The 24,719-nt window shown below is 34.6% G+C and overlaps 1 protein-coding gene across 2 annotated transcripts; it reads left to right on the plus strand.

Annotated features, from left to right (window-relative positions):
• The first annotated feature begins 666 nt into the window (after positions 1 to 666).
• On the plus strand, positions 667 to 7,724 carry LOC128545866 (uncharacterized). Of its 2 annotated transcripts, XM_053529139.1 has the most exons (4): positions 671 to 1,186; positions 1,457 to 1,615; positions 2,030 to 2,146; positions 7,562 to 7,724. In XM_053529139.1, the coding sequence occupies exons 1-4, from the start codon at positions 866 to 868 to the stop codon at positions 7,580 to 7,582; spliced, it is 618 nt and encodes a 205-aa protein (XP_053385114.1). In that variant the 5' UTR covers positions 671 to 865; the 3' UTR covers positions 7,583 to 7,724. The 2 variants fall into 2 exon arrangements, with proteins under 2 accessions (XP_045182245.2, XP_053385114.1); XM_045326310.2 differs by lacking the exon at positions 7,562 to 7,724 and having other exon boundaries at positions 667 to 1,186; positions 2,030 to 2,251.
• The last annotated feature ends 16,995 nt before the right edge of the window (positions 7,725 to 24,719 follow it).

Below are 24,719 nucleotides of genomic sequence, written 5' to 3' on the forward strand. Positions count from 1 at the left end.
CTCTTTGTAAATTAGTGCGCAAAAACATAAACAAATCATTATATAAAGTTTTCATAAAGTCGGAAAATTGTGAAACGGTGCCTTTCGCGGAAATTTCTGGCTTTAGGAGGTATATCGATCATTGTTTTACTTAAAAAAACATAGTTTCTCAACGGAAACCACCGTAAAAGAGTAGTATTTTGTCATTTTCTGAAGCCTGTGCAGATAGCCAAGAACGGCAACTCTTCATGTTCCGAACGTAAAACGCGCACCTGCTACTGACACCGGTACGATTAATTTCATAACATTGAATCGAGTTTGCATTTATTTTTACCATTCAGAATCAGTTGTAAGTGTTTTTACTGGAGTTGTAAATGCAAGTGTACATAAATTACACAATGCAAATAGAAATTAACAAAGTAAACGAGAGAATGCAACAAAATTACGGTAGAAATTGTCGAGTTGTTTCGTCACCATAAACTTTCGTTCCCATTATGTAACAACTACGCCGTAGTAAAGATTTGCGTTTTTTACAGCCTAAACAGTTTAACAACGCATAATACATGGAAGACTATTTAAAATGTTAATATATCATGTTTTTACATTTAATTTTACCTTTTTCAGTGACAATAATTTGAATAAATTGAAAAAATGTTGTTCCCAATCCACACCCCGGCCCAGTCTCAACACTCTCACTTCAGTGACTGCATGACTCTGTCTGGTGTGTGTTATTTGTGCAGCAGTCTTTATAGTTTAACTTTACAGCTGAGTGACAAGCTTTGATTACTTTTATTTATATTTTTATTTTACTTAAGTAAGGTACTTCTATTTTTATTTATATCTTTTTTTTTCCAAATTTTCAAAAATAGATTGATTTGGAAAGTATATGGATCCAAAGTTCAAGTCCACTGAGTATGTAGATCCGAATGCGGAGACACAACCGCCAGAAGATATTGACACTCAGGAGCCAAGCGGTTACGAATACGAGGTTTTCGGTCAACAGATTGAGGGAGATTCCGAAGAAGAATATATCACACTAAGCTCTCAAACATACGTAGATTCTGATGCAGAAACGCAGCTGCTAAAAGACACTGACACTCAAGAATCGGCCAAGGACACCGTGACTCGAGAAACAAGCTCTTACGAGGTTTGCGGCCAAAAGCTTGAAGACTATACAGAAGAAGAATTCATTGAGCTAAGCTCTTCAGTAAGTCATACAGTACAACTATTTCATTACATCATAGACCAGCTCTTACGTCATGTATGTTGATTAGACTTTACTTAAGTTTAAACTTATTTGTTTTACAGACTGTAAAAAAATGTATAGAAAGTTATATAAACCACACTTGATGACTGCTTCCTGGGTTTTTCATTTGATCTCACATCTATTGGATTGATTGTAATAACTCGTATAGACTTTAAAAAAGCAGTTAATTTTTTTGCTGGACTTAAAATATTTACATATATGTTGTTTCAGCCTGCAGAGGGTCCTTTTGATGCAGCGGAAGATATAACTTCAAGTCCAAGTGAAACCCCATATGATCTGACTTTTACAGCCAAAGATACTGCTGCTGGTACAAGCGCCACACCATTCAGTCTGACTTTAACTCAACTCACAGAATTTACACCTTTGGAGGTAATTGCTAATAGCAATGTTTTTTGCAGAGATTTGTTCTGAATGTTTTTAGTACCTGAAAACTAATTCAACTAGCTTTTATGTATATATAGTTAATGAATAACAATATTAGCTAGTCTATTGCCGGCCTGCACTTCAGATTCTGAATTTTTAGATTGATGTACAATGTATGAAAGGAAGACGCAGTTCTTTGTTGTATGAAGGTCTGCTGTTTTCTGTGTTTTGTTATTTTTATTGTTCTCAAATAAAACTTGCTAAGAATTAAGTTACCTGTCATTGAAATTTTATGTTAAAAATCACATGGCTCAAACCCAGAACCTTTTGAATAACTTTGTTTGATTTTTGTTTCTGTTGAATGCAAACAATGTGTCTGAAGGCTTTCACTATCATTTTCTGCTTTCTTTATTCGCACAGACTCCAGGTGTAACACAGTTGTCACTGTCAATACCAGAAATCACAACACAAGATCTTGGACTGAAGCATGAGCTAACCTTCACACCTCAACAGCCACAAGAGACACAGGAAATTGAGGTATCTTTCTTGTGCTGGATTTATGTATATGCACAAACAGTATGTGGTGCAGGCATAGTATCTTAGGTCTGACAAACAATGCATTTCAAATTACAATTTACAGAACATTTTAAACAGTTAAAAATTTCCAGGGTAATTATTGTACTTGCTTATCCTCTTTATGAGTCTTTTAGGCTTTTACTGCAATAAAATTTACTACTTTTAGAAAATATATTACCTAATCTAGACTGAAATATTTCTGTAAACCTGAAAAGCATTGTTTGTTTGCAATAAGTATATTAAACAGTGACAATCTAAATTCAATTTTTCCTAAGTACTGACTATTAGATCAATTTGTTTCTTGTGTGGCAGTTTTTAGCTTTAGAATAAAGTAAAATAGAAACAAAGAGGTACCTTATGTATAATAGTATCTTCATAAAGTCACTGTTCATGCTTATTCTCACACGACATGTACATCTATCATATACTAGTCTTGTAACTTGCTTGTGTATATTAATAATATATTAACAGAAGTCACTGCATACTTTGTATCACACATTTGGGAAAGGATTTTGTCTAACATGCTAAAAGTATTTACACCACACCACTTGTAATAAATGGTACAGCAAGAATAATTTACCGAGCATAATGAATTATGAAACTTTCTCTGAAAAGTGTTTTTTTTTTTTTTGCTTATACAGTAACCGCTTCTTGCATTTTAGACTGCAGTAATTTTCAGTCGAGACTTTTAAAAGACTCGTGACCCTGATAATATGTTTAGATTGCTTTAGCCTTTACCCTGCTTAATTTCTTAAAAGGACTGGTCTATCATTCAATTGGACAGTACATTTATTATTTGAAGGAGAGTTTTTGAAAATTTACAGACCAGATAATGAACAGTGCAGACTATGATCAGCCTGCACAGATGTGGCAGGCTGATTTTGGTCTGCACTAGTCACAAAGGCAGAATTACTTGAAGCCAGCAGGTTAAAGGTTAAACATTTGTATATTCAAACAGGTACCACAGTCACTAGAACCTGACAGAAAAAAACTTAGGTCAGAGTCATATGTAACTAGAGGTACACAGACCATTTTATGTGGTGAAGTGAAATATTTGAATTTATATACCAATACTAAACTGGTGGAAGGTTTTTTTTAATAATTTTGGACATTGTAAATCTTGCCAGACAATTTCTTCTGGACAAATTGAGAATAAACTTGTTAAATATGTCATCAAGTGAAAAAGTTGGCTTTTCATCAGATATATTTTCATCACAAACAAGTCCGACAATTCAGAAACTCACAAATGGTGACGTTTTAGAAATATTTGAATTGGGGAAAGAACTCTCCTTTGACAACCAAGTAATTGCTTTAACAATAGGAAAATTGACAAACAATGTATCACATATCAACATTAATGCAACTGTTAGTAAATACCATAGGTTTCAAAAATGTTAAATCTAAAAGAGGTGAGGCTAGAGAGAGCTACAAAGCTGAAATTTTTAGTGTGCCCATTTCTACAGAAGCATCTGCAGGACCTTCTTTCCAGCAGACAGAACCACAGTCACAGTCACAGTCACAGACTCTTCTTGAAAAGGTCTCAGAAAAAACAACAGACTATTGTAAAGTTAAGAGAAGAGGGAAGCAGTTAAAAAGAAAACTTGAAAGAAGGGAAAACACAATAAGCAGTCTGAAATTAGAGAAATCAAAGGTTCGAAAGACAGAATCTGCACTACATTCTGAAAAAAAGGAAAGTGACGAACCTACAGATATTACTGATAAGAAAAAGGAAATGTACAAGTCTTCTAGAGCATCATACAAGTCTTTACAGTACTCTTTATTTAATATGCAGACAAAATTAAAAAATGCCAATGTACATCTGGAAGCAATTGATCATCTCAAGAACAAAATCAGTAACTTGGAAACAGCTAATTCAGAACTTAACAAGAACATTAAGGACTTGAAAGCAGAAAATTCAGAATTGCACAAGAGTACTGAATATCTTCAAGATCTGCTGAATGATGAATCTGAAGTGAAAGTATTTAATGAAGGCAATAACAGTTACTGTAATGAAGTAGTAGAGTGTGCAATTAACCTCACAGACTTAAAAGTTGCAACCAAAAATGTAGGTGCAGTTATGCAACAAGTAGGTAAATTGTGTGGAAAGACCTTTAACAGTCTACCAACACGTCAGACAGTTGACAACTTTGTGGATAGGAAAGTTTCTATTAGCCAAAAGCAGATAGGAAAAGTTCTAAAGCAATCAAAGGATACTACACTTTATACAGATGAAACGCGGAAGTATGGTCACACATACGAATCTTACATACTTACTGATGACTCTGAGAATTCGTACTTACTTGGACTTAGAGAGATGGTGAACAAAAGTGGGGCATGCACACTCGACACACTGAAGTCCATATTATCAGAAATATCAGATCACTGCAAGTATTTACAGACTGAAAACAGGTTAGGTGTAGGTTACGAACTTTTGACTAATATAAGAAACACAATGTCAGACAGGGCAAGCACGGAAAAACATTTCAATGTGTTATTGCAGGACTACAGGAATAGCATTCTTCCAGATATAATTGATAGTTATGACACCCTCACTGAAGAAGAACAACAGCTTTGTGGTCAGATGAATAACTTTTTTTGTGGTCTACACTTATTAGTTGGCATAGCAGATGTAACCGAGGCAGCTGTGAAAGAATTTGAAAAGAACTATTTAGATGGAAAGTTGATAGGATCTGCGGTAAAACCAGAATTGAAAAGATACCATAAAGCCGAGAGTGGCTGTTTGAGGCTTTTGAGAACAAGCAGTAAAAGTTTTGCTATGGGGGAAGATGAAAAGAATGGTGTGTATCTGCCCTGGAAAACATACTTGACAGAAAAGGGTGAGAGCAACTTTATTCTAAGGTTCAAGCATAATAGATTCAATATGGTTTTTCTGATAGGACAGGCAGTGTTTTATCACAGAGAAAGCATCAAAGACTTCTTGAGCAATATTCATGGAACCACAAATGATTTGCTGAAAGCAGTTCTTCTTGACTGTCAGGAGCAACTATACCTTGCAGGAGCAAAAGCATTGGGACTTATTTCCAAGTTTGTGACATCGCCTTTGTGGAGACTGCTTGAATCACCAGGACATATCTTGGATATGAATAAACACTATGAAACACTGGTCACATTTTTAGACAAAGCTGGATCAGATTCAGAGTATACTGTGAAGTTTATGGTGGGAGAAAAGACCCCATTTGAGGAACTTCTGGACAAAGATGACAAGGTGTTGAAGAAGTTATTGCTTCAGAACGAGGAAATAGATGAAATTTCTTTGCCACTGCTTCAAGGTATTTTTGTTGCAGTTGCTCAGCTTCTTCGGAGGATGATTCCAGAACATCTTCCAGGTGGAAAATTTTGGGATCCATCCGAAACATTGAGACAGCAAACATCATCGGCCTTAAAACATAACAAACTGCCTGAATTTGTATTTGGACAGTTAGATCACCTTGTATCATACAGACCAAATGCCTCTGTGCTTGCTAATGAAGCCTATATCATGTACTCCTTCAATAAAACATCTCAGTGGCTGGAACAGTTGCCATCTGAAGAAAGAAATAAGATAATAGAAGACTCCAGGAAAGAAGGCAGAGAAATACTGGAGAAATTTAAGTGTAGACTGAAGGAGATTGAAACTAAACGATTAGAAGCACAGAAAAAGAGAAAAGAAGAAAGAGAAAGGTTAGAAAGGATAAGGTTAGAAAAGGCAGAAAATATGACACAGGATGTGTGCTACTATGGTCTTTGGCAAAGCTCCCAGCAAATAGAAGAGGGAATAGCTGCTCTGGGTGGTAGTGATCAGGAGATAATTAAAGCAATTCAGGCACAGTTGAAATTTAGGAAAAATGTTCTCAAGCAACGTCATGAGGATAAGAAAGTGTTTAAACTTTTCCAAGAAAAATCCTAATGGTAAGTACATTAAACTTTCTATTGATGAGCTGAAGGCTAATTTAAATGAAGCTAATAAGAAGTGCAACTGAAAGACCCACAGAAGAGACACAACATGGTGGAAGGCCACTTCTTGTTGGGAAAAACAGTGGACCATGTTTTTACTGATAAAACATACCGAGGAACAGTGATAAGTGTTGTACCAGGCTTTCCTGAGTGGTATAACATAAAATATGAGGATGACCAAGCCCGTGTATGCCTATAATCTTTGGAAGACTATGAAAAGGGAGATCTAAAAATCATTGTTGAATAGATACAGATTGATTATGTTTTATAAAGAAACTGAAAAGAGATATCAGTTCTTATTGTTGTGTGTTTGAGATGAAACTGACTTTGTGGATATTCTATCTTCTGGGAAGACCACACTTTATTATAAAGTTTAACCTTGATTTACTCGTGTAATTACATTGTACATAGTGTTTCGAGTTAGTAGGATTTTAAGTAGTGAAATGTTACTTTGTGCTGTGTTCCATTTGGAATTTGGATTTTACCTTCAGATGGCATATATTACAAGAACAAAGTCACAGATTATTTAAGTAAGCTGCAGAACAGTTTACAAGTTGCGTTACAAATTGCCCAACCAAGTTGTTGCATTACATCTGTAGTTTTTGCATGGTTTAATAAGCTGTTTGAGCTAAGCCCTTGCTTATTTTTCACTAACACATAAACTCTGTTTGAATGCTATATCATGAATCTAGCATGACCCAGTAATGAAGCCATTTGTGAAATTTACTGAATGTTATGACAAAATAATACGGTTCCATTAATGTCAAATTGTTAAAATCTTTATCGACTGTTGAAAGGAAAAATGTACTAAGAAATGCTAGAATCAAAATATAGCATGACATAAAGCCATATTAGAATAACCAGTAATACATAATTTTAGTCATTACATTTTCAGCGCTGTTCTAGTTGAGTTTTTAATACAATCATTTTTGTTCATATTACAAAGCATGCATTTTCCATCAGTTCCAGTTAAAACAATTCTTACAGTCAAACCTGTGCTAAATACCACCCCAGAACAATAGCATCTTTCCAGAAAGACCACTCTGAAAATCTCCCTGAATATTACTCTTCAGTAAGTTATATTGCATACACAATATGTACAACAGCCTGGCTCTTTTAGTAGTTCCCAGGGTGGTCTTTAAAGACAGGTTTGACTGTAAATATATTGGATAAGATTATAATTTTCTCAAGATTTACTACATTAACCTCTCTATTGAAAACTGGACTTAAAAACTTTGTTTTGGCTGTGATTGTTTCATCAGATTTTCACACATAAAAAACACCATAATTTTACATAATTTCCTATGATATTTATTGATAATGCAGCAAATAAAACCTGATCTGAAGACAATATTCCAATGAAAACAACATTCAATAGTTAGTGATAGAGTAACTTATGCTTCTTTTTCATTTTCTTTTCAGATTTTTTTGGGATTTACTTGAATATTTGTGGCCTACTGAAAACACGTTGTCTGATACACTATATTTGTGACCGGAATACGACCAAGGAATAACAGAAAAGGCTTAGGTATATAGACTTTTAGTGCTCTCTTATACTATATATACTACTGGAGTCAAGTATGATTGTTTTTGTGTCAGATTTTTAAATAAATGTCATAGTTTTGGTATCAGGTTGTTTTTCGGGCTAAATTTTTGAAAAACGGCTTTATAAGCCTTAAAAGGTATCAAGACGTTTCACCTCCTAGACGTTTCTCCCCTAGACTTTTCACCTCCTGGTTGTTTCACCCCTAGATGTTTCACCCCCTGATTATTTATAGTGATTAAATAGGTGTTAAATGATCTACTGTTATACTTGATTGATCTTTGATTAATGGTCTACAAGGTGTTGAGCAGTCTCAGATCAAAGAAGCATAACAGCAGAACTTGAGCACATACTTAATCAACATATTCAGCAACTTTGATTATTATTTGGAAATATAAAATGATGTTGATTAAGTTTTAAGAATAATTCTATAGTCTTATAAAAAAAATGGTTTATAGGTCTATTGAATTAAACATGTCAATTGTAAATCAAAATAATTTAAGTATTTTTTTTAACAAAACTCACAAAAATATAAAAAAGTTAAATTATAATATTCCTTCTTGTAAGTTATTGAATAAAATGAATTGCTTGAATATTTATTTTAGGCAAAATGTGTAGAAAACTTTGAGTCAAACTGAAAAAAAAAATCAGTAAAAAATTGTTATTTATTTCACTACATAACTTAGAAACTTAGAAAATTTATTATACCTCTTGAATTACAGAATAATTTTGATTATGTTTTTAATAATAATTCTGTAGTATTTAAAAAGTTGTTACAGATTATAGTTAAATTTGTAAATTATTCAATAAAATGAATTGCATTAATGTTTATTTTAGGCAAAATGTGTAGATAACTTTGAGTCAAATGGAAAATAAATCGGTGAAAAATTAGTTATATCAATACAGTTGACTACATACTAATTTCTAAAAAAGCATCATTACACAACAAGACTTATTTCAATGAATGTAAAAACTGCATATTTATTTCAGAATATAGAATTAAAAAAAAAAAAAGAAGCCAAAAATACCGAATTTTAATGGACGTTAAACACAAAATGGCAAGCTTAAGGTTTTGCTAGTTGGGTTGGGGAGAGGCTACTCAGGGAGGTGTGAATTCCTATGAAATTCCTGTGAAATTAATGTGTCACTGATTGGCAGCTGACACTTGATACACAGTCTACATTCCAGACGAAGTATAACTAAAGACAGAAAGGGTCATTCTTAATTCATTATTAAATTAAACAAGGAAACAATTGTATTTCCAGATATTTTATTATATTACACATCACTGAACTATTTCCTTTAAAAAATAAGCACATTTGAAAAAAATCACATAAATATCTTAACAAGTATCACCACTTTCATTCGTACACATAGTCCTTATGTAATCATCAATGACACATATGTAAGCGTATTTGAAAAAAAAAACAAAAACTTATATTTAATATCACATAAATATTTTAACAAATATGACCACTTTCATCTATACACATAAAGGCCGTAAAGGATTGGTTGAGCTGGTCTACGATGATACCTGGTTCAACCTCAACATCCATTACCTCTAATTGTAACTAAATAAGTAAAACATATGTCCTAAAAATTTTGATTATTCATTTTAATAATGAATTAATTCTACAAAATTGGCAGTGAATTCAATTTTACAGCTGAACTCTTCATAATTGTAACTTATACTACATACAGTGGAAGTCTTCATTTTTTACAATTGTAGTTTAAGGTATAATTTATCATCCACTGTATTTTCTACTTATCTTCAGTGTGAAACAAAGTTCTTCAGACGTAAAAAAAAAATGGTACTAGTAGCTTCCTCGCTTGGTGCTCAGCATTAAGAGGATAGTGCTAGGACTGGTCAGCCCGGTGTCAGTATAATGTGACTGGGTGGGGTATCATGCCACGTGTCTAAGACGTGATATTCCAGTGAGGCACCTATGGTGGCATAGAGGTGACATAGGAAATGTTTTATTTATCACGTGAGCACGTGTTAGCTTCCACGTGCGAACGTGTTAATTAATACGTGCGCATGTGATAACTATCATGTTCGCACGTGTTAGCTATCACGTTCGCATATGGTAGCTAACACGTTTGCATGTGATACCTATCACGTTCGTATCTATATAGGATCTATTTTATTGAGCACGTTGGCATAGAGGGGACATAGGACGTTTGATAAATAAAATATTTCCTGTGTCCCCTCTATGCCACCGTAGATACCTGTAACGAAAAAATGTGAAAATTGCCAAAATAATTTTTCATTCATATGCACTATTTAAAAAAAATTCAAATAACTTATTATACTAATCAAGAAACAAAGAAAAATCTGATGTGATTACAGGGCCCTCGTTTGCCGATTTTTGGGGCCGAAATTCGGCCCCGTTCCCCCCTCGAAATAGTATGCTTTTTTCCCCCGAAGTATAGAAAAATTCCCCCTCGAAAGAAAAAAAAATCAAGCAAAAAATCGATACCCGATAGTCTTAGGAGCGTCTCGTAACTTAATGAGCCTGATAAAGTTTTACTCCTTCCTCTTATCAGTCATTTTCTACAGTAAAACTATATCCACGATAAACACGTGTATTCAAAATAAACACACGCGGTCATGCCCTCCTGCCTTTGATCTTCTGCTAAATTCCCGCTCTTTATCATGTGGACATGCCACGCTGATTTTTCTTTATCAGCAAGTTACGTCACGGCGAGTGAACATAGGTAATGAGAATCAATGAAGTGTTAACATTAATTGATAAAGCGGTACCCGTATTGAGCCTGCATACTGTCAAAAAGGCGCCAATTATTAAATTATCGTAATTAAGCGACCAGCTGATTACCGAGATTTCTTCATGCAAACTTTAAATAAGCTCATTGTTTAATGATTGTACCTTTATATCAACCAGAAAATCCACAAATTTAAATGGATTTGGAAAGTAAAAATAAGTTTAGAATGTCCGTTTACGATTCTAATTACACCGATGACATATGCAATTTTTCCAAAATTCACTAAAAAACTTGACACACAATGCAATTTTTAATGAAAAGTAGCATCATTATTTGAGGAACTATCTCTGGTTTACCTTAGTGGACCAAGTTTACTGGCAAAAACAACATTTCAGAGGACATTCCAAAAGTGTACCAGTATCCGGATAGTACGTTTTTGGATACATTTTTACAGTGTTTTAGCACTTTTCTGCTAACAAACAAAAATATTGAAGAAAAACCTCATCAAATTAAAATGAATTTTGATAAAAATTTATTTACAATATCAGATTATATGACCTGAAACAGAAATTATTATTATGTTATTATGATGTAACATGTTCTTGGTTTTAGTAGCTATTAATTACTTAGTATTACTTTATAAGAAAATATAGTCAATTGTATCGATGTGTTGGGGCAGGACTCTTGTATTTTGAAAAAGGACCCTTCAAAATTTTGACCAGGGGTCCTGGGACTCTTGGGTTTCCAGGTCTAGTGGAACCCCTGGTTTTACTGATCCGTATAATACACGCGTTTTTCAGTTCCCGGGATGCGTTTATGCAAAGTTACTTAACTTTGAAAATAAAATGTCGCATAATGCACATCATACCGTAAAAAGATCACGGATGCAACAGGGGCGAAATGCGCAAAAAAGATTTGCTTTTTAAGCAGCATGCTCTCAAAAAAACAAACTACTGTCACAGACACCACTGTTTCATCAGGACCAGACATGCACAATCAGGTAGATACGATGAAGGGAAGCCCTGCTCCGGCTGCTGCTGAGACAATGTCCGTGGATACTGCTAGTGCTACCGATAATGACGACATGTGAACCTCGCTTGGATATCACATAACTGATTTAATAAAAGAGAATAAAAGTTGCCTGTTTTTAATAGATTATGTTCTGTACAATACTTCAGATATATTCACATTAGTTTGATATCTGTAATATTCAATTGACCTTAATTTCATATCTCCAGAATGAATTCCCCCCTCCCTTGAAAACGACGCGAAATTCCCCCCTCCAAGGGCCCCGGCCCCAATCCCCCAAAATGTAGAGAGGGCCCTGGATTAATATTTTATATGATAGGTTAATATCAACTTAATAAATATCCAGATTTATCTGTGTATGACATTACTTCAATGAAGTTAACAAAAGTTTACAGGTTTCTTTTTTTTTTATTTGTTGGAACTACACTGCAAACTGACCCTTTAATCATGTTAATCATGATATGTGATAATTGGATTAAATTAGTCCTTTGATTATTTACACTTGTAACTTAACATTAATTGTAATAAGGTGTGATAAATTGTTTATTCATACATGTTTACATCAAGCAAATATATCTTTTTATGATTAAATTATGACATTAATTATATTTATGTGTTGCTGATTTTAATTATTAGTGTTTGGAAAACACAAAATATTTAAATTTATAATTTAACAGAATAGCTATTGACACATTAAAAAACAATCACAAAAAAAAAAGTTGCTGTATTATCTACACACCATACATCAACTAACATTATTATATATCATAACTGCATGTTTATAGCCATTCTTTTTAGGATTAAACCTCATTTTAGATAATTTAAACTGAAACTTTAACTAAAATCAATCATACTTTTCATATTCACATGGGGGGTGAAACAACTAGGGTTTTGGGAGGTGAAACAACTAGGGGTGAAACATCCAGGGGGTGAAACGACTGGTATTCCCTTAAAACGCCCATTTTTGCATGTATAAATTTTTTCTAAGTATTGTGGTAACTCTTTTTTTTCTCTTCCATGTTGTTCTGGGGTACAAACTCTTATGAAAAAATGACATTTTAAGTGTAAAAGTCTGGTTTATAAAAATCTCATTGCATTGCTAATTTTATCTAAATGACTGAGCCTTAACATTTGGCGAGATCAGTACGCTGAACGACACAAAGATGAGGTTTAAATGACCGACATGTGCAGGAGTTGTGATAGAAAATAGAATAAATACACTCTGATCGTCCCTATTTTCATCTTAAAATATCAAATACTCTCTCATGTCATCCGAGGGTGTATCGTGGTCTAAAGGTAGAGTTTGTATTGAGCTCTATGTGTACAGGTTTATATAAGGCGTTGCAAACACAGAAACGTAACAAACTGAATCTTTTACATATACATTACCATTTCGGCTACTTGTGTTGTTTACAAGCCGGAACCGGAAAGACCGATTGTTGTTCGTTTAGTTTTCGTCTGGAGAAAATATGCGTAACCAAGGGTCAAACGCCGCTAATTCTCTAACTGTTCTTGGGCCATTACATTTAATGTAATATATAATTGATTAAATGTATATCCCAAGAACAGGTAGAGAGTAAGCGGCGTATAAATACATAATTGATATTTTCTACTTTAAAATCAAAAGTACCCGGTTTAATTATGCTGAGGACAACACAATCTCATTTCATACACAACATTATGATGAACTCCTTACAACTTTACAAACAGAAAGTGATACTTTAATTGAATGGTTCAGATTTAACTGTATGCAGGTCAACCGGGATAAGTTTCAGCTGTTGGTAAAAAAACATGAAACAGCTTCTGTTTTTAAAATTAGAAATAGAAAAAGTGGAAACTCCAGTTCCGCTATTGAATGCGAATATGTTGTGAAATTACTCGGCGTTGACGTAGATTTTACTTTAAATTTTGACTCTCATATAAACAATATTTGTAAAATATTTGTAAAAAAGCTGCTCAACAAATAAAAATCATAAAACGAATAGGCAAAAACCTAAGTAACTTAACAGAATAACAATATTTCATACCTTTGTGCTCTCAGATTTTAATTTTTGTCCATTATATTGGCATTTCTGTTCAGTCAGTAATACTAAAAATGTTGAAAAAAAATCCAAGAACGTGCATTCAAGTCAAGTCAAGTCAAGTTAATATTTATCTATTGTCGGTAGATAAAATAAGATTATAAACATAAGCTATGTATAGCTTTTGACCGACATAGAGATAGGCTAGAACAATAGCCATAGTTCTAAACTTTTAAATTTTGAATGAAATGACCCCTACAGTGCTGTCAGATTCAGATATGTGTACTTTTAAACTGTGTTTTTTTTAAAGTATTGATTGTTAGAAGCATTCTGTATATTATTATGTTTTAAGTTATGTATAACTGTTTGTGCTTGTTTGCACATTTATGAGCAATTTTCAACAATGGCTACCAACATCTTGCCAATGTTATATTTGTGGCTAAAAACATCTTTCAAGTTTTTATCTCTTACTTCTTTAGTGCATCTTAAGCTGTGTGCTTTTTGGTTTTCAGTATAATGTAAGACCATGGACTCCGACAAATATAAGTCTTCGGATCGGGTTATCCTATGCAGGCATATGTCATTAAAATTTGACTGTGATATTATAGCATTATTGTGATATTCTTTATATTAAGTTGTGGTATGAATTGTTAGTATTATTCATTTAACTAGTATAGTTATTTGTCTGTGATAGATTGTTAATAATGTGCTACAAACTGTAGTTAAACATATAGCACGAATACAATCCTATCCTATCCTATCCCTATCCCTATCCCTATCCCTATCCCTATCCTACTCTACCCTACCCTACCATACCCTACCCTACCCTACCTACATACCCTACACTACCCTACACTACCCTACCCTATTCTATCCTATCTTAGTAGTGAAAAACGACTCCAGATATATGACTTAAAATGAAATAATATTCTATTCTACAGGTCCCTCAAGATATCATAAAGACAACAACATATCGTAAGGATTCATTTCGATATACAGCAACAGTTCTGTGTTCTGTAGAACTCACTACCAGAAAGCTTTTAACCGGTTCAAAATCCAACTTGGGCTCTGGGATGGCAACACTAATTTACGACGTAGCATGTAAATAGCCTGCTCTGGCCTTTACCTCTGGTGCTTTCTGTCGGTGGATCCCGCAGATCAGCTCACCCTAATTTGCTTTTTGATTTGCTTTAATTTGCTTGTTTGCTTGTTTGATGTTTGATATTGCTTTTCCTTTCGTTTCTGCTTATTATTATGCCTTGAGTCTGCCCTGTATGTAGTAGTTTATTTATGTTCCATTGCCTCTGCTTATCTTGTGGGCTGTTGCAATGCTAAGTATGTGCTATTTGGCTTGCTTCTCTACTTTTGTGTTTATTATGTATTACATACTGTCTGTATATGTCACATGCTTTCTTTTATGTTGTTTTGCCATTTTGCTACTGTGAGGAAGTTGCTGATCAGTTTTTTTTTCCAATCTGATTAAGGAGAGATACATTTTTACCATTATTCCCTAAGCATACACTTGTGTGCTTTTTTTGTATTGCATATTTTATTTTCCATTTTTAAGGCACTTTTTAGGCAGCAATGTCTAGATCAGCAGCTTCAACACATATTTTAATACTTGTAGTCTATTACATGCTCAATCAGTTCTATTTAATGTTGTGTGCTTAACATGATTTCTTTTGTAGGCCTTTAATAACTCTGTTAAATTTGTTTTAATTATAGTCAGTTCAAAAATTCATCAGAGCTCATGTTTTGTAATGTTGTCCTCTTGCCGACTCAAAATAAAACTTACTGTATTGTATTGCATCGCATTGTATTGTATTGCATTTTGTATTGTATTGTATTGTATTGTATTGTATTGTGTTGCATTGCATTGCATTGCGCATTGCGCATTGCGCATTGCGTTGCGTTGAGTTGCGTTGTACTGTATTGTATTGTATTGTATTGTATTGTAACTGCCCCTGTCCCTGTCCCTGTAGGCTGTACAGTAGTAAATAAATTTGCTATGTGTTCATATGTTCTATATAAAATTAACAATCTTCTGAAAGCTGTAACACCTAGCCAGGCCCATTTAAAAAAAGAATTACTTGCCTTGTGTTCTTAAACACAAAAAAATACAAGGAAAAGGAGTCATGTGTCTTCTAAGAGAATTGTTTTGTCTGACAGGTCAACACTATGAATATCTTCCAAACTGACAGCTAAAATGTTGGTATGAACACATGAGTAAAAGGGTTTATTTACATTTCTACAAATGCAAAAATCTCCTTGAAAATGCTACCGAAATGTCAAGTATAGGCCCACAATGATATAAAAACTGGAACTAGATTCTAGCTTACATAAAACATGAAAATGCCACTTTAACTGGGGAAAAAATGAAGATTTTTTCCCGCCATTATCCGACTAGCCTGCAAGTGCTGCTTGATTACCTATTTAGTTCTATTTGACCTGTAACAGACCTGAATATACAGATAAACCTATCTGTAAAGACCACCCTTGGATAGTTAAAAACGTTTTTGTTGACAGGTGGTCTCTACCTGTCTCTTTCAACTGTTATGTGCAGATGCGCTTCTGTGCTAGTTACAAAGGTAAATGTCAAACAAAAAGAGTAAGCAGCAGTCTTTATAAACAAGTTTTAAAGTAGTGGTCTATATATTCAGAGGAGCTTCGTAGCACATGTTTGACTGTATTATCAATATAAATTAACTGCCATTTTGTACCACAAACTAAAATGAATATATGCGCTAGTCTGGAAAATAAGTTGTTATATATAGTCATTTTATAAAAGGAAATGTCTATAGGTACTGATTCTAGAGGTACGGGTCCGTACCGAAACCTTGAATGAATTATATTTGAAATTCAGCAGAAAAGAATAAATTATTGAAAACAAACTGTACGGATTTTTGTATATAGAAATAGTAGAAAGCAGGTTTTGGGACTCTGTTTTCAGGTTAAAGGCCGAGAACCCGTGCGTTAAATTTTTGTCTGATAATATTGACAAAATCAATCGCAAGGAAATTGCGCAATACAAACCTACCCAAACATGAGTCTGTTCCGATGCTTCTGATTTATCTTTCGGGGCCTACGTCGTAAATTTGCCAGTGAATATTTTTCACGGATCTTGGTCTATAGAAGAGAAGGCGAAAGTTCCACGTTCAGAGAAATTAAGGCTATTTGTCTAGCATTAAGGGCTTACGGAAAATTCCTTAAAAATCAAGCTGTTAAATGGGTGTCCGACTCCAAAAAATGCGTTTATATTGTAAAAGTTGGTAGTTCAAACATCGAATTTACAGACCCGTGCTTTGTTTTAAACAGTATATAGATTTAGAGTTACAATGGGTTCCCAGAGAACAAAACTTTGTTGCAGATGATATAAGTAAAATTCGGGATACTGATATCCGGGAAGTAACAGAAGAACTGTTCGCATTTCTAGATTCTAAGTTGGGTCCGCATCGGTGTTATGTAAATATATATGACCTATTGTTATATATTGCGATGCGTTGAGGCCATTGTGTAAACATAGCCTGTATATACATGTACATTAAAGACCCACCACGACCTAGTGACCTACTTTTTCCTCCCACGTGAACTTCGTGCAAATCATTCTGATAATAAAGGTATAATACAGCTATTCTACAAAATGACAGGTGGACCATTCAGGCCCTCCCTGAATTAATGTGTATTTACACCTTCATCTGCAAACTTATGTAGTCATTCTCTTTTCAGAATAGTTTTATAAACATAGAATAATAACTATCTTACACTGTACAAATGAAATGTGGTCTAAACTAACCTTAAAACATCAAGTACTGTACATACTACTACATTAATTTAACAATATATAATTTAGACATTAAACACATTGCCTTGGCCTTCGTAATGCCACTGTCAATTTGTAACTAGATACTTCATATTTTTCATTTTCTTAATGCAAAGCATGTATAATTATCATCATGGAAATACAAAATACTACAGTTATTTTGTGGTGCCTGTTTAAATTGTATACTTATACTGGAAAGTGTCTACATCAATATTTTGATCACGGGCAGAGTATTGATTCAAATCTAGTGCCTCTTTATCACTATATACCCCGTGCATCAGATGTAGGGCGAAGTCCTGTGCTTCACAGGAAGTACGATATTCTGATATGTTTTTATGGTGGCATATTTCTGCCAACCACATATTTATCTCGAAATTTTTCGTAAAAATGTCACTTATTCAGTTATTTTCTGGCAGGTGTTAAAACTGCTTGTTATCCACTTAAGTATCTTAACAGGACAAAACTGCCTGTTAGTGTCCACTACTGCCATCTACATATTCACTTACGTTAACCAGGTATCTTGATTTTTGTCAGTTAGACAGTTATGATTGGCAATATCCCGTACAGTAATCGTCCCCTATCATTACGGAATAAATGAAAATACATAAAGGGGCATAACAATTATGCAAATTTATTATTCCAAATCCTATCTATAGGCACAAACCATTAGGGGTGGTGGAAGGGGATGATGTGGATATACACTCATTCATTCTGTCACAGGGTGAGCAAAATGTGAAGCCATACCGAGACTCCAACCCGGGACCTCGGACTACCGTTCCGCTAATCTACTGACTGAGCTACCCGACCGCCTACACGTTTTCTCCCCGTTTCAATATTCAAGTTCTATACCGTGACATATTTCCCCACCATTCTGAAATTCGTCCTCGAATTTCAGCGGGTACTTTATAAATCAAGCAATTACAGGCTCCGGAGACTAACCAATGTAATGCCGTCCAGGCCACACGTTGGGCGCCAAATGTCACAGGATGAGAAAAATGTGCAGCCAGACTGGAACTCGAACCCGGACTCCAAGCGTTGAATGATCGACATGAGTCAGTTAGATCAGTAACAATAGGTGTCATCTGTATGATAATATCCAGACTGTTTTCTATTACACACCCGTTAACCGGTTCCGAGCAAAACAGTTCGTGGCGGACAAAACAGTTCACCGATATTTTTTCCGGTATCTGCATTGGGGCAAGTATTCCCCATCCAAGACTCGGTTGATGCAAAATATGTTAAAGATTTTTATTGCAGTAAAACGTAGCATGAACGAAGAACATGCCACGTGCTTCCCGTTTAAAAGTAACCTATATTTAGTAAGTTATGACGAGTTAAAAGTGTGATTTTGTTGAAAAAATATAAAAACAAAAGTTTATCACGGTATATTTTATTCACTTTTCAACTTAGGTTTATTGTATTAACGTCAACCTTTAAAATAATGCTTGCCCTGATATTGTCCAATTTTTAAGCGACAAAACGCAACATTCAACGAGTTATAGACATTCAAACATGACATGGTCGAAAAAAAGTGTGGCGGCATTGCACAGCTCAAAATTATTTGTGTGGCGAGCAAGAGCAGTCCTGTGTATTTTCTTATTTTACTTAATAAATGGTCTAAATAGTGATATCAAGCTTGTTTATCTGATTGTTTCATATACTTCATTTCTTAAATCTTTCATAATTTCTGTCGGTACATGTTCTTCTTCAATCTCTTGAACACGTGCATATATATATTGGACGTTAATTCAAACTCCTTATTGAATCGGGCTTTTCTGTCAGTCAGTGTTGGAGCAGGCTCGAACCCCCAGCAATCTATATCTTCCATTGTTTTGCCTTTACCCCTTGCAATTTTCTTTCCGTCTATGCCAATTTTGATAGGGTTTTCCCCTTTATAGTTTGCAAACATCTTCACAGTGTCTACAAAAAGACCAGGTAGTATTGGTTCCAATGCGTCCTGGGTTATGATTGGTTTAGAAGACACTGCAAAGTTTATACTCGAGTTTTGTGTAGAACAATCACCGAGAATTTGCTGCCCACTTACAACTTGACCTGTATTTCGGGGACCAGCCATGAAACGCAAACATTTCCCATGGAACAGTTTGTAACCAACTTTCCAAAAAGTTTTTTCGTGCATATATCCCATCTGGGATGAGAGGATTTCGAAAACGATTCTACAACATCAAGGAACAACAAATAACATATGTTTTTCATCGGGAACTGTTTAGTAGCGACTAGAGATAGCCATTTTTTTTATATAATTCTAACTGACCATATTCCTTTAATGTTTCTATTACCTCCGATACATTGTCATTAATATCAGTTAAATTTACTTCAGGTGGGTCTGTTTCTTCTGAAAAACAGGGAGAGGATTCTAATTTGAATGTTGAAGTGTTTCCTAATTCCTTGTTTTCGTTAACGTTTAGTGAAAGATTGTCTTCTGCTACTTCAGATAAAAAAAAAGAATTTTCAGTGTTGTTCCCTTCAAGTAGAGATATGTGTCACTGATTGTTTTCATCAACGGATAATATATGTGACACAGGTTTAATACATTCAAATATTTTTGTTCGATATCCTGTTTTTCCTGTATGACAGGCAAGCTCAAGTTGTTTGTACTTTAACGTGTCAAACTTATGGCTATTATAGAGGTGCTGAATTAACTGGCTATAAACGTCAGCTGTTGCATTGCAGTAATAGCACAGGTACATATGCATTGTGATCCTGAAAGAAATATCACAAATGATATAATAAAGTAAGTGGAACGTTCCTAAATGTGAAGGCATCGCATCAAACTACCGTACCACTGCAAACATAATTTAAAAATGTAGGAAGACGTGTTGGTGATATATTACATTGTTAGGCGGTTGTATGATTAATATATGCTTTGATTTACATCTGTTTGTTAATAAAAAAAAATAGTGTAAATTGCTGTTGTCTGATTATAAACGTTATTTTTAAGACTTACGAGCTTGATATCACTATTTAGACCATTTATAAAGTAAAATAATAAAAAGGACACAGGACTGCTCTTGCTCGCCACACAAATGATTTTGAGCTGTGCAATGCCGCCACACTTTTTTTTCGACCATGTCGTGTTTGAATGTCTATAACTCGTTGAATATTGCGTTTCGTCGCTTAAAAATTGGACAATATTCAGGGCAAGCATTATTTTAAAGGTTGACATTAATACAATAGACCTAAGTTGAAAAGTGAATTAAATATACCGTGATAAACTTTCGTTTTTACATTTTTTTCAACAAAATCACACTTTTAACTCGTCATAACTTACTAAATATAGGTTACTTTTAAACGGGAAGCACATGTCATGTTCTTCGTTCATGCTACCTTTTACAGAAATAAAAATCTTTAACATATTTTGCATCAACCGATTCTTGGATGGAGAATACTTACCCCAATGCAGATACCGGCAAAATTATCGGTGAACTGTTTTGTCCGCCACGAACTGTTTTGCTCGGAACCGGTTAACTTGTGTGTATTATGTCTCGTGTGATTTCTTTATTTAGACTGCATCAAATATTTGACGGTTATGAATGTCCTGGTATACTGAATTAGAAATTTCGATTTTCGAGCTTTTTTGACATTTTGGTAAATAATATCTCTATTTCCAATTAACCTTTTTAAGTCTTGTGTTACCCAGTAAGAGTTTTAAGTGTAAACTATTTGAACCTATGTACCGGAATTAGCTGTGCGAATCTTATTCAGACACCGTCTAATGACACCAGGTCTGCATTTTGATGAATGTGAACCTTGGATTTATGAACGAAGCGTTTAAAAAACAAGGACTGACGTCAACAGTAAAATCACATTCAGAGAACACAGCCACCCATGGGAATCAATGTACATGCACACAGTGGTTCGGGACGACCATGCCAAACTTCCCTTTAACTCCTTCCACGTTCCCTAATTTTACGAGACAGAAACGTGATTTTTTTTTTGGGGGGGGGGGGGGGGGGGGGTTGTGTTTTTTTCTTAGGAAAGGGCATTAATACGTTTGTCTTTGATAAAATTAGGCTGCATATTAGTAGTCAAATGTAGAATAAGGTGAAGTTTGGTTCAATGTACGGGTCAATTTCAAAATTTTACTCATATTGTTACATACCCCAATGTCGGCTAAATTATTATCACATTGAAGGGCATAAATTATTATCTTTGCAAAAGAAATATGATTTTGCTGCATTGATTCCTTTGAGGAGTAAAAGTCATAAATCATTTAACATGATTATTAATTGACATGATTTATCGATCCTTAATGATAACCTCGAAAATATGAAAAGTTCAATGGGAACAAAAATAATATGACTTGTCTTGCTTGTGACTGATGTAGTCTTAGTCGAAAACCGAATACAGTGGTCATTGGATAGGATTGTATTAAGTAGGAAATACTTGTTTTGATCATCAAGAAAAAAATAATCTTCGTTTCTCTTAAATATTTAAATGTTGATAACAAAATTCAAGCATATTCTTCATCTTCCAATAACATGCAGCGCCTCATTAAAGTAGGTATACTACTACCATTCTGACTCTACATGAGCAACGGAGGTCCCAAGTACAATAGAAGGTGGGTTAAAATATCAAGCACAGCACTATGCAAATGTTGTCGCAGTCACAGCTTTGAACGTGTTCAAGTTGGTACTTTGGCGATGCGCTCCGGCAGTTGGTTCCCTATGGCGATGGAGGAAAGGAAGGACTTGTGTTCTACAGTATAATGGCATGAACCTCATTGAGTGGCCATGGGTAGATGTTCCAGTGGGCGTAGGTAATGTGTTTGTCCATGGCAACGGATTCATTGACAATCCTGTACAATATGTATGCTTGTCTTAGCGTGTTTCCTCCGCTGTTTAAGACTATCTCGATTGAAGGTTTGGGGCAAGGCAGTGACGCTTCATTTATGACCATAGTCCCCAGAAACGAATCCATCAGATCTCCTTTGCACCTTTTCGAGTTTAGATACGTTGACTTAGTTGTGAGGATTCCACACGGTGGAGGAATACTAGTATTCAGCTTTTGGTGCCACACGTCTTTTGTTGTAGGCGTCTTTGATAGATCTTGGGAATCTCAAGAAGGCCGTGATGTTGTTACCCTTCTTGGTAATCCTGCCTTTGTGGGCATCGCATGACATGTTACCGGAATGTAGAGCCCAACGGTACGTGGACTGCTTTTTCAGAAATCATTAGTCCTCCACCGCTGATTCATGTTGGGAAGTTGGCAGTTACTTGCGGAGAACAGGTTTGTACTGGTACAGAATCCAGGAACACTGGTTAGGTTAACTGCCCGCCGTTACATGACTGAAATACTGTTGAAAAAAAAACGGCTTTAAACCCAAAACAAACAAACAAAAAGCTTTTTCAGAGTGTTGCTGGCCATAGATGATGTTAATGGCATTGATGTTGGTCCTCTTGTTTGCGAAAGACTTCACACCTGTCAGCGCTGATATCCAACATCCTTGAGGAGCAGGGCGTCACCTATAGGAGAGATCGTGTTTATACACATATCCGTTGTATTTTCTATTTTTAGAACTGATAAGACAGTGATCAGGTGGGCACAAGCCGAACGTCCATGTTTTTGTAAACAGTGATGTTTTTCTAACGGCCTAAACTTTCTTAAAACACAAATTATATCAATGTTTTTTTTTTATCAATGGATCAGGTATTAAACAAGCAATTTATTAATTTCTTTTAATTGTTATTTCGAAATAAAATGGATTAATTATGAACACTTAACTTACATTTCTTTTTTAAGTTTTGAACATCACTACGCCGCTATTAAAATTAGATGTCATTTACATTTATAAAAGTATTTCGAAACATTTTTAGATTTTGAAAATCCATACATGAGCGAAAAAGTTATTAAAAATTAAATATAACGATCCCATACACAAACGATGTAAAAACATTTATTTTGCCCAACACCAGATCACGTCGATCTCTCCAATACTCTAAATAATCCGAGCGTCAGCGAGTTGTCTGCAAATAAGGGACTTGCAAATAGATTTGACGTGTTTAGAGAGATCGTTTTTTATACTAGAAATGGGAGAAGACGTAAGACGGTGCCTCTATTTGCTTTTAACTAGCTTTTAGGCCTAGACCAAGATTAACAGATGTATTTCAGGTTTAACCAAATTTGTATGTATAGCTCATGTACTAATCATTAACTGTGATTTGCTAATGTTGAAAAACTCTTACGGGAAAACCGAAGGCTTTTCCGTCTATAAATAGTGTGTACGTGTATATGTCCAAGTAAACCTATATACCGTTCAACTTGGGAAAGTATTCTATACCTTCACCGTTTTATTCAACTCCGCGCAGGAATATTGTCAAACAGTCATACTGCTGTACCATTAAGGGGAAGTAACACTGTGTTGGAGTTTGTTAATTGCTGCCTCGCAGTTCGCGCAATAAATAATTTTCAGGACGACATTTGGTAAAATAAAATTGCTTACGAAAGATCCGGTGCCGCATTACCGTTATAGATATGTGATAAAGAATACAGATCATTCTATCGTATTGAAGTTGAAAATTCGCGGTATTAATGGAATCGGTGTTATTCGGGTTTCTTCATGTAACGACATTTCCAATATTGAAAATAATGAACATTGCAGCAGTGTTTGAATAACAAAATCATCGCCAATATATTCTTTTTAATGTAGAAAAGCCAATAATTTCAAAAATGTCAAAGTAAAACGAATTTAGACACGCTGCCGTAACAAAATATATTTATATACATAATTTTATCACCAAATATTTTCACAGTTCCCATTTGTCCAATGGTTAGCGTACATGCTTCATATGCGCGAGGTCCGGAGTTCGAACCTCGATCGTCAGATGCTTCTAATTATTATTATTATTATTTATTTATTTTTTTTTTTTTTTTTTTGCTTTAGGCCAATTCTATTTTTTTTATTGATATTTATCACATTTTTGCAAATATTGGAACAGATATCAATAATGTGTATAGTTGACCAATGTTCTGCCTGTAAATTTTGAACAAAAATTCAAAGGCATGGAAAAGCATATGTTGCTTATCTCACCTCCATTCCACAGTCTTTCATATACATTGCAATTACTTTCTCAAAAAATCAATTCATTGTCTAGAGTTTTACACTTGGAAAAAAATGTTGGCTATAAACTTGAGAGGCCCCAGCTTCGATCCCTATAGAGCTAAGAAATTAACCTTAATCATATTTTTTTTTAAAAAGGCTCCAGGCTGTTATGAGTTAGGTAAATTAAATTGGATTTCTTGAATTTCGACCATGAGCGTTTTTGTTATGGATAAAATTCTGGTCAAGAACTTTTTAGAATGAATTTGAAATAAGAATTTTACATGTAAATGGTTGTTTGTCATTCTCACATACAAGAGGTTTACCATAGCTGTATTAGTGGGCCAAAATTTGTCCTAAGAGAGTGTAGTTTGACAATAATGGCA

Source organism: Mercenaria mercenaria, chromosome 17, assembly GCF_021730395.1.
Source record: "Mercenaria mercenaria strain notata chromosome 17, MADL_Memer_1, whole genome shotgun sequence".
NCBI classification, from domain to species: Eukaryota; Metazoa; Mollusca; class Bivalvia; order Venerida; family Veneridae; genus Mercenaria; species Mercenaria mercenaria.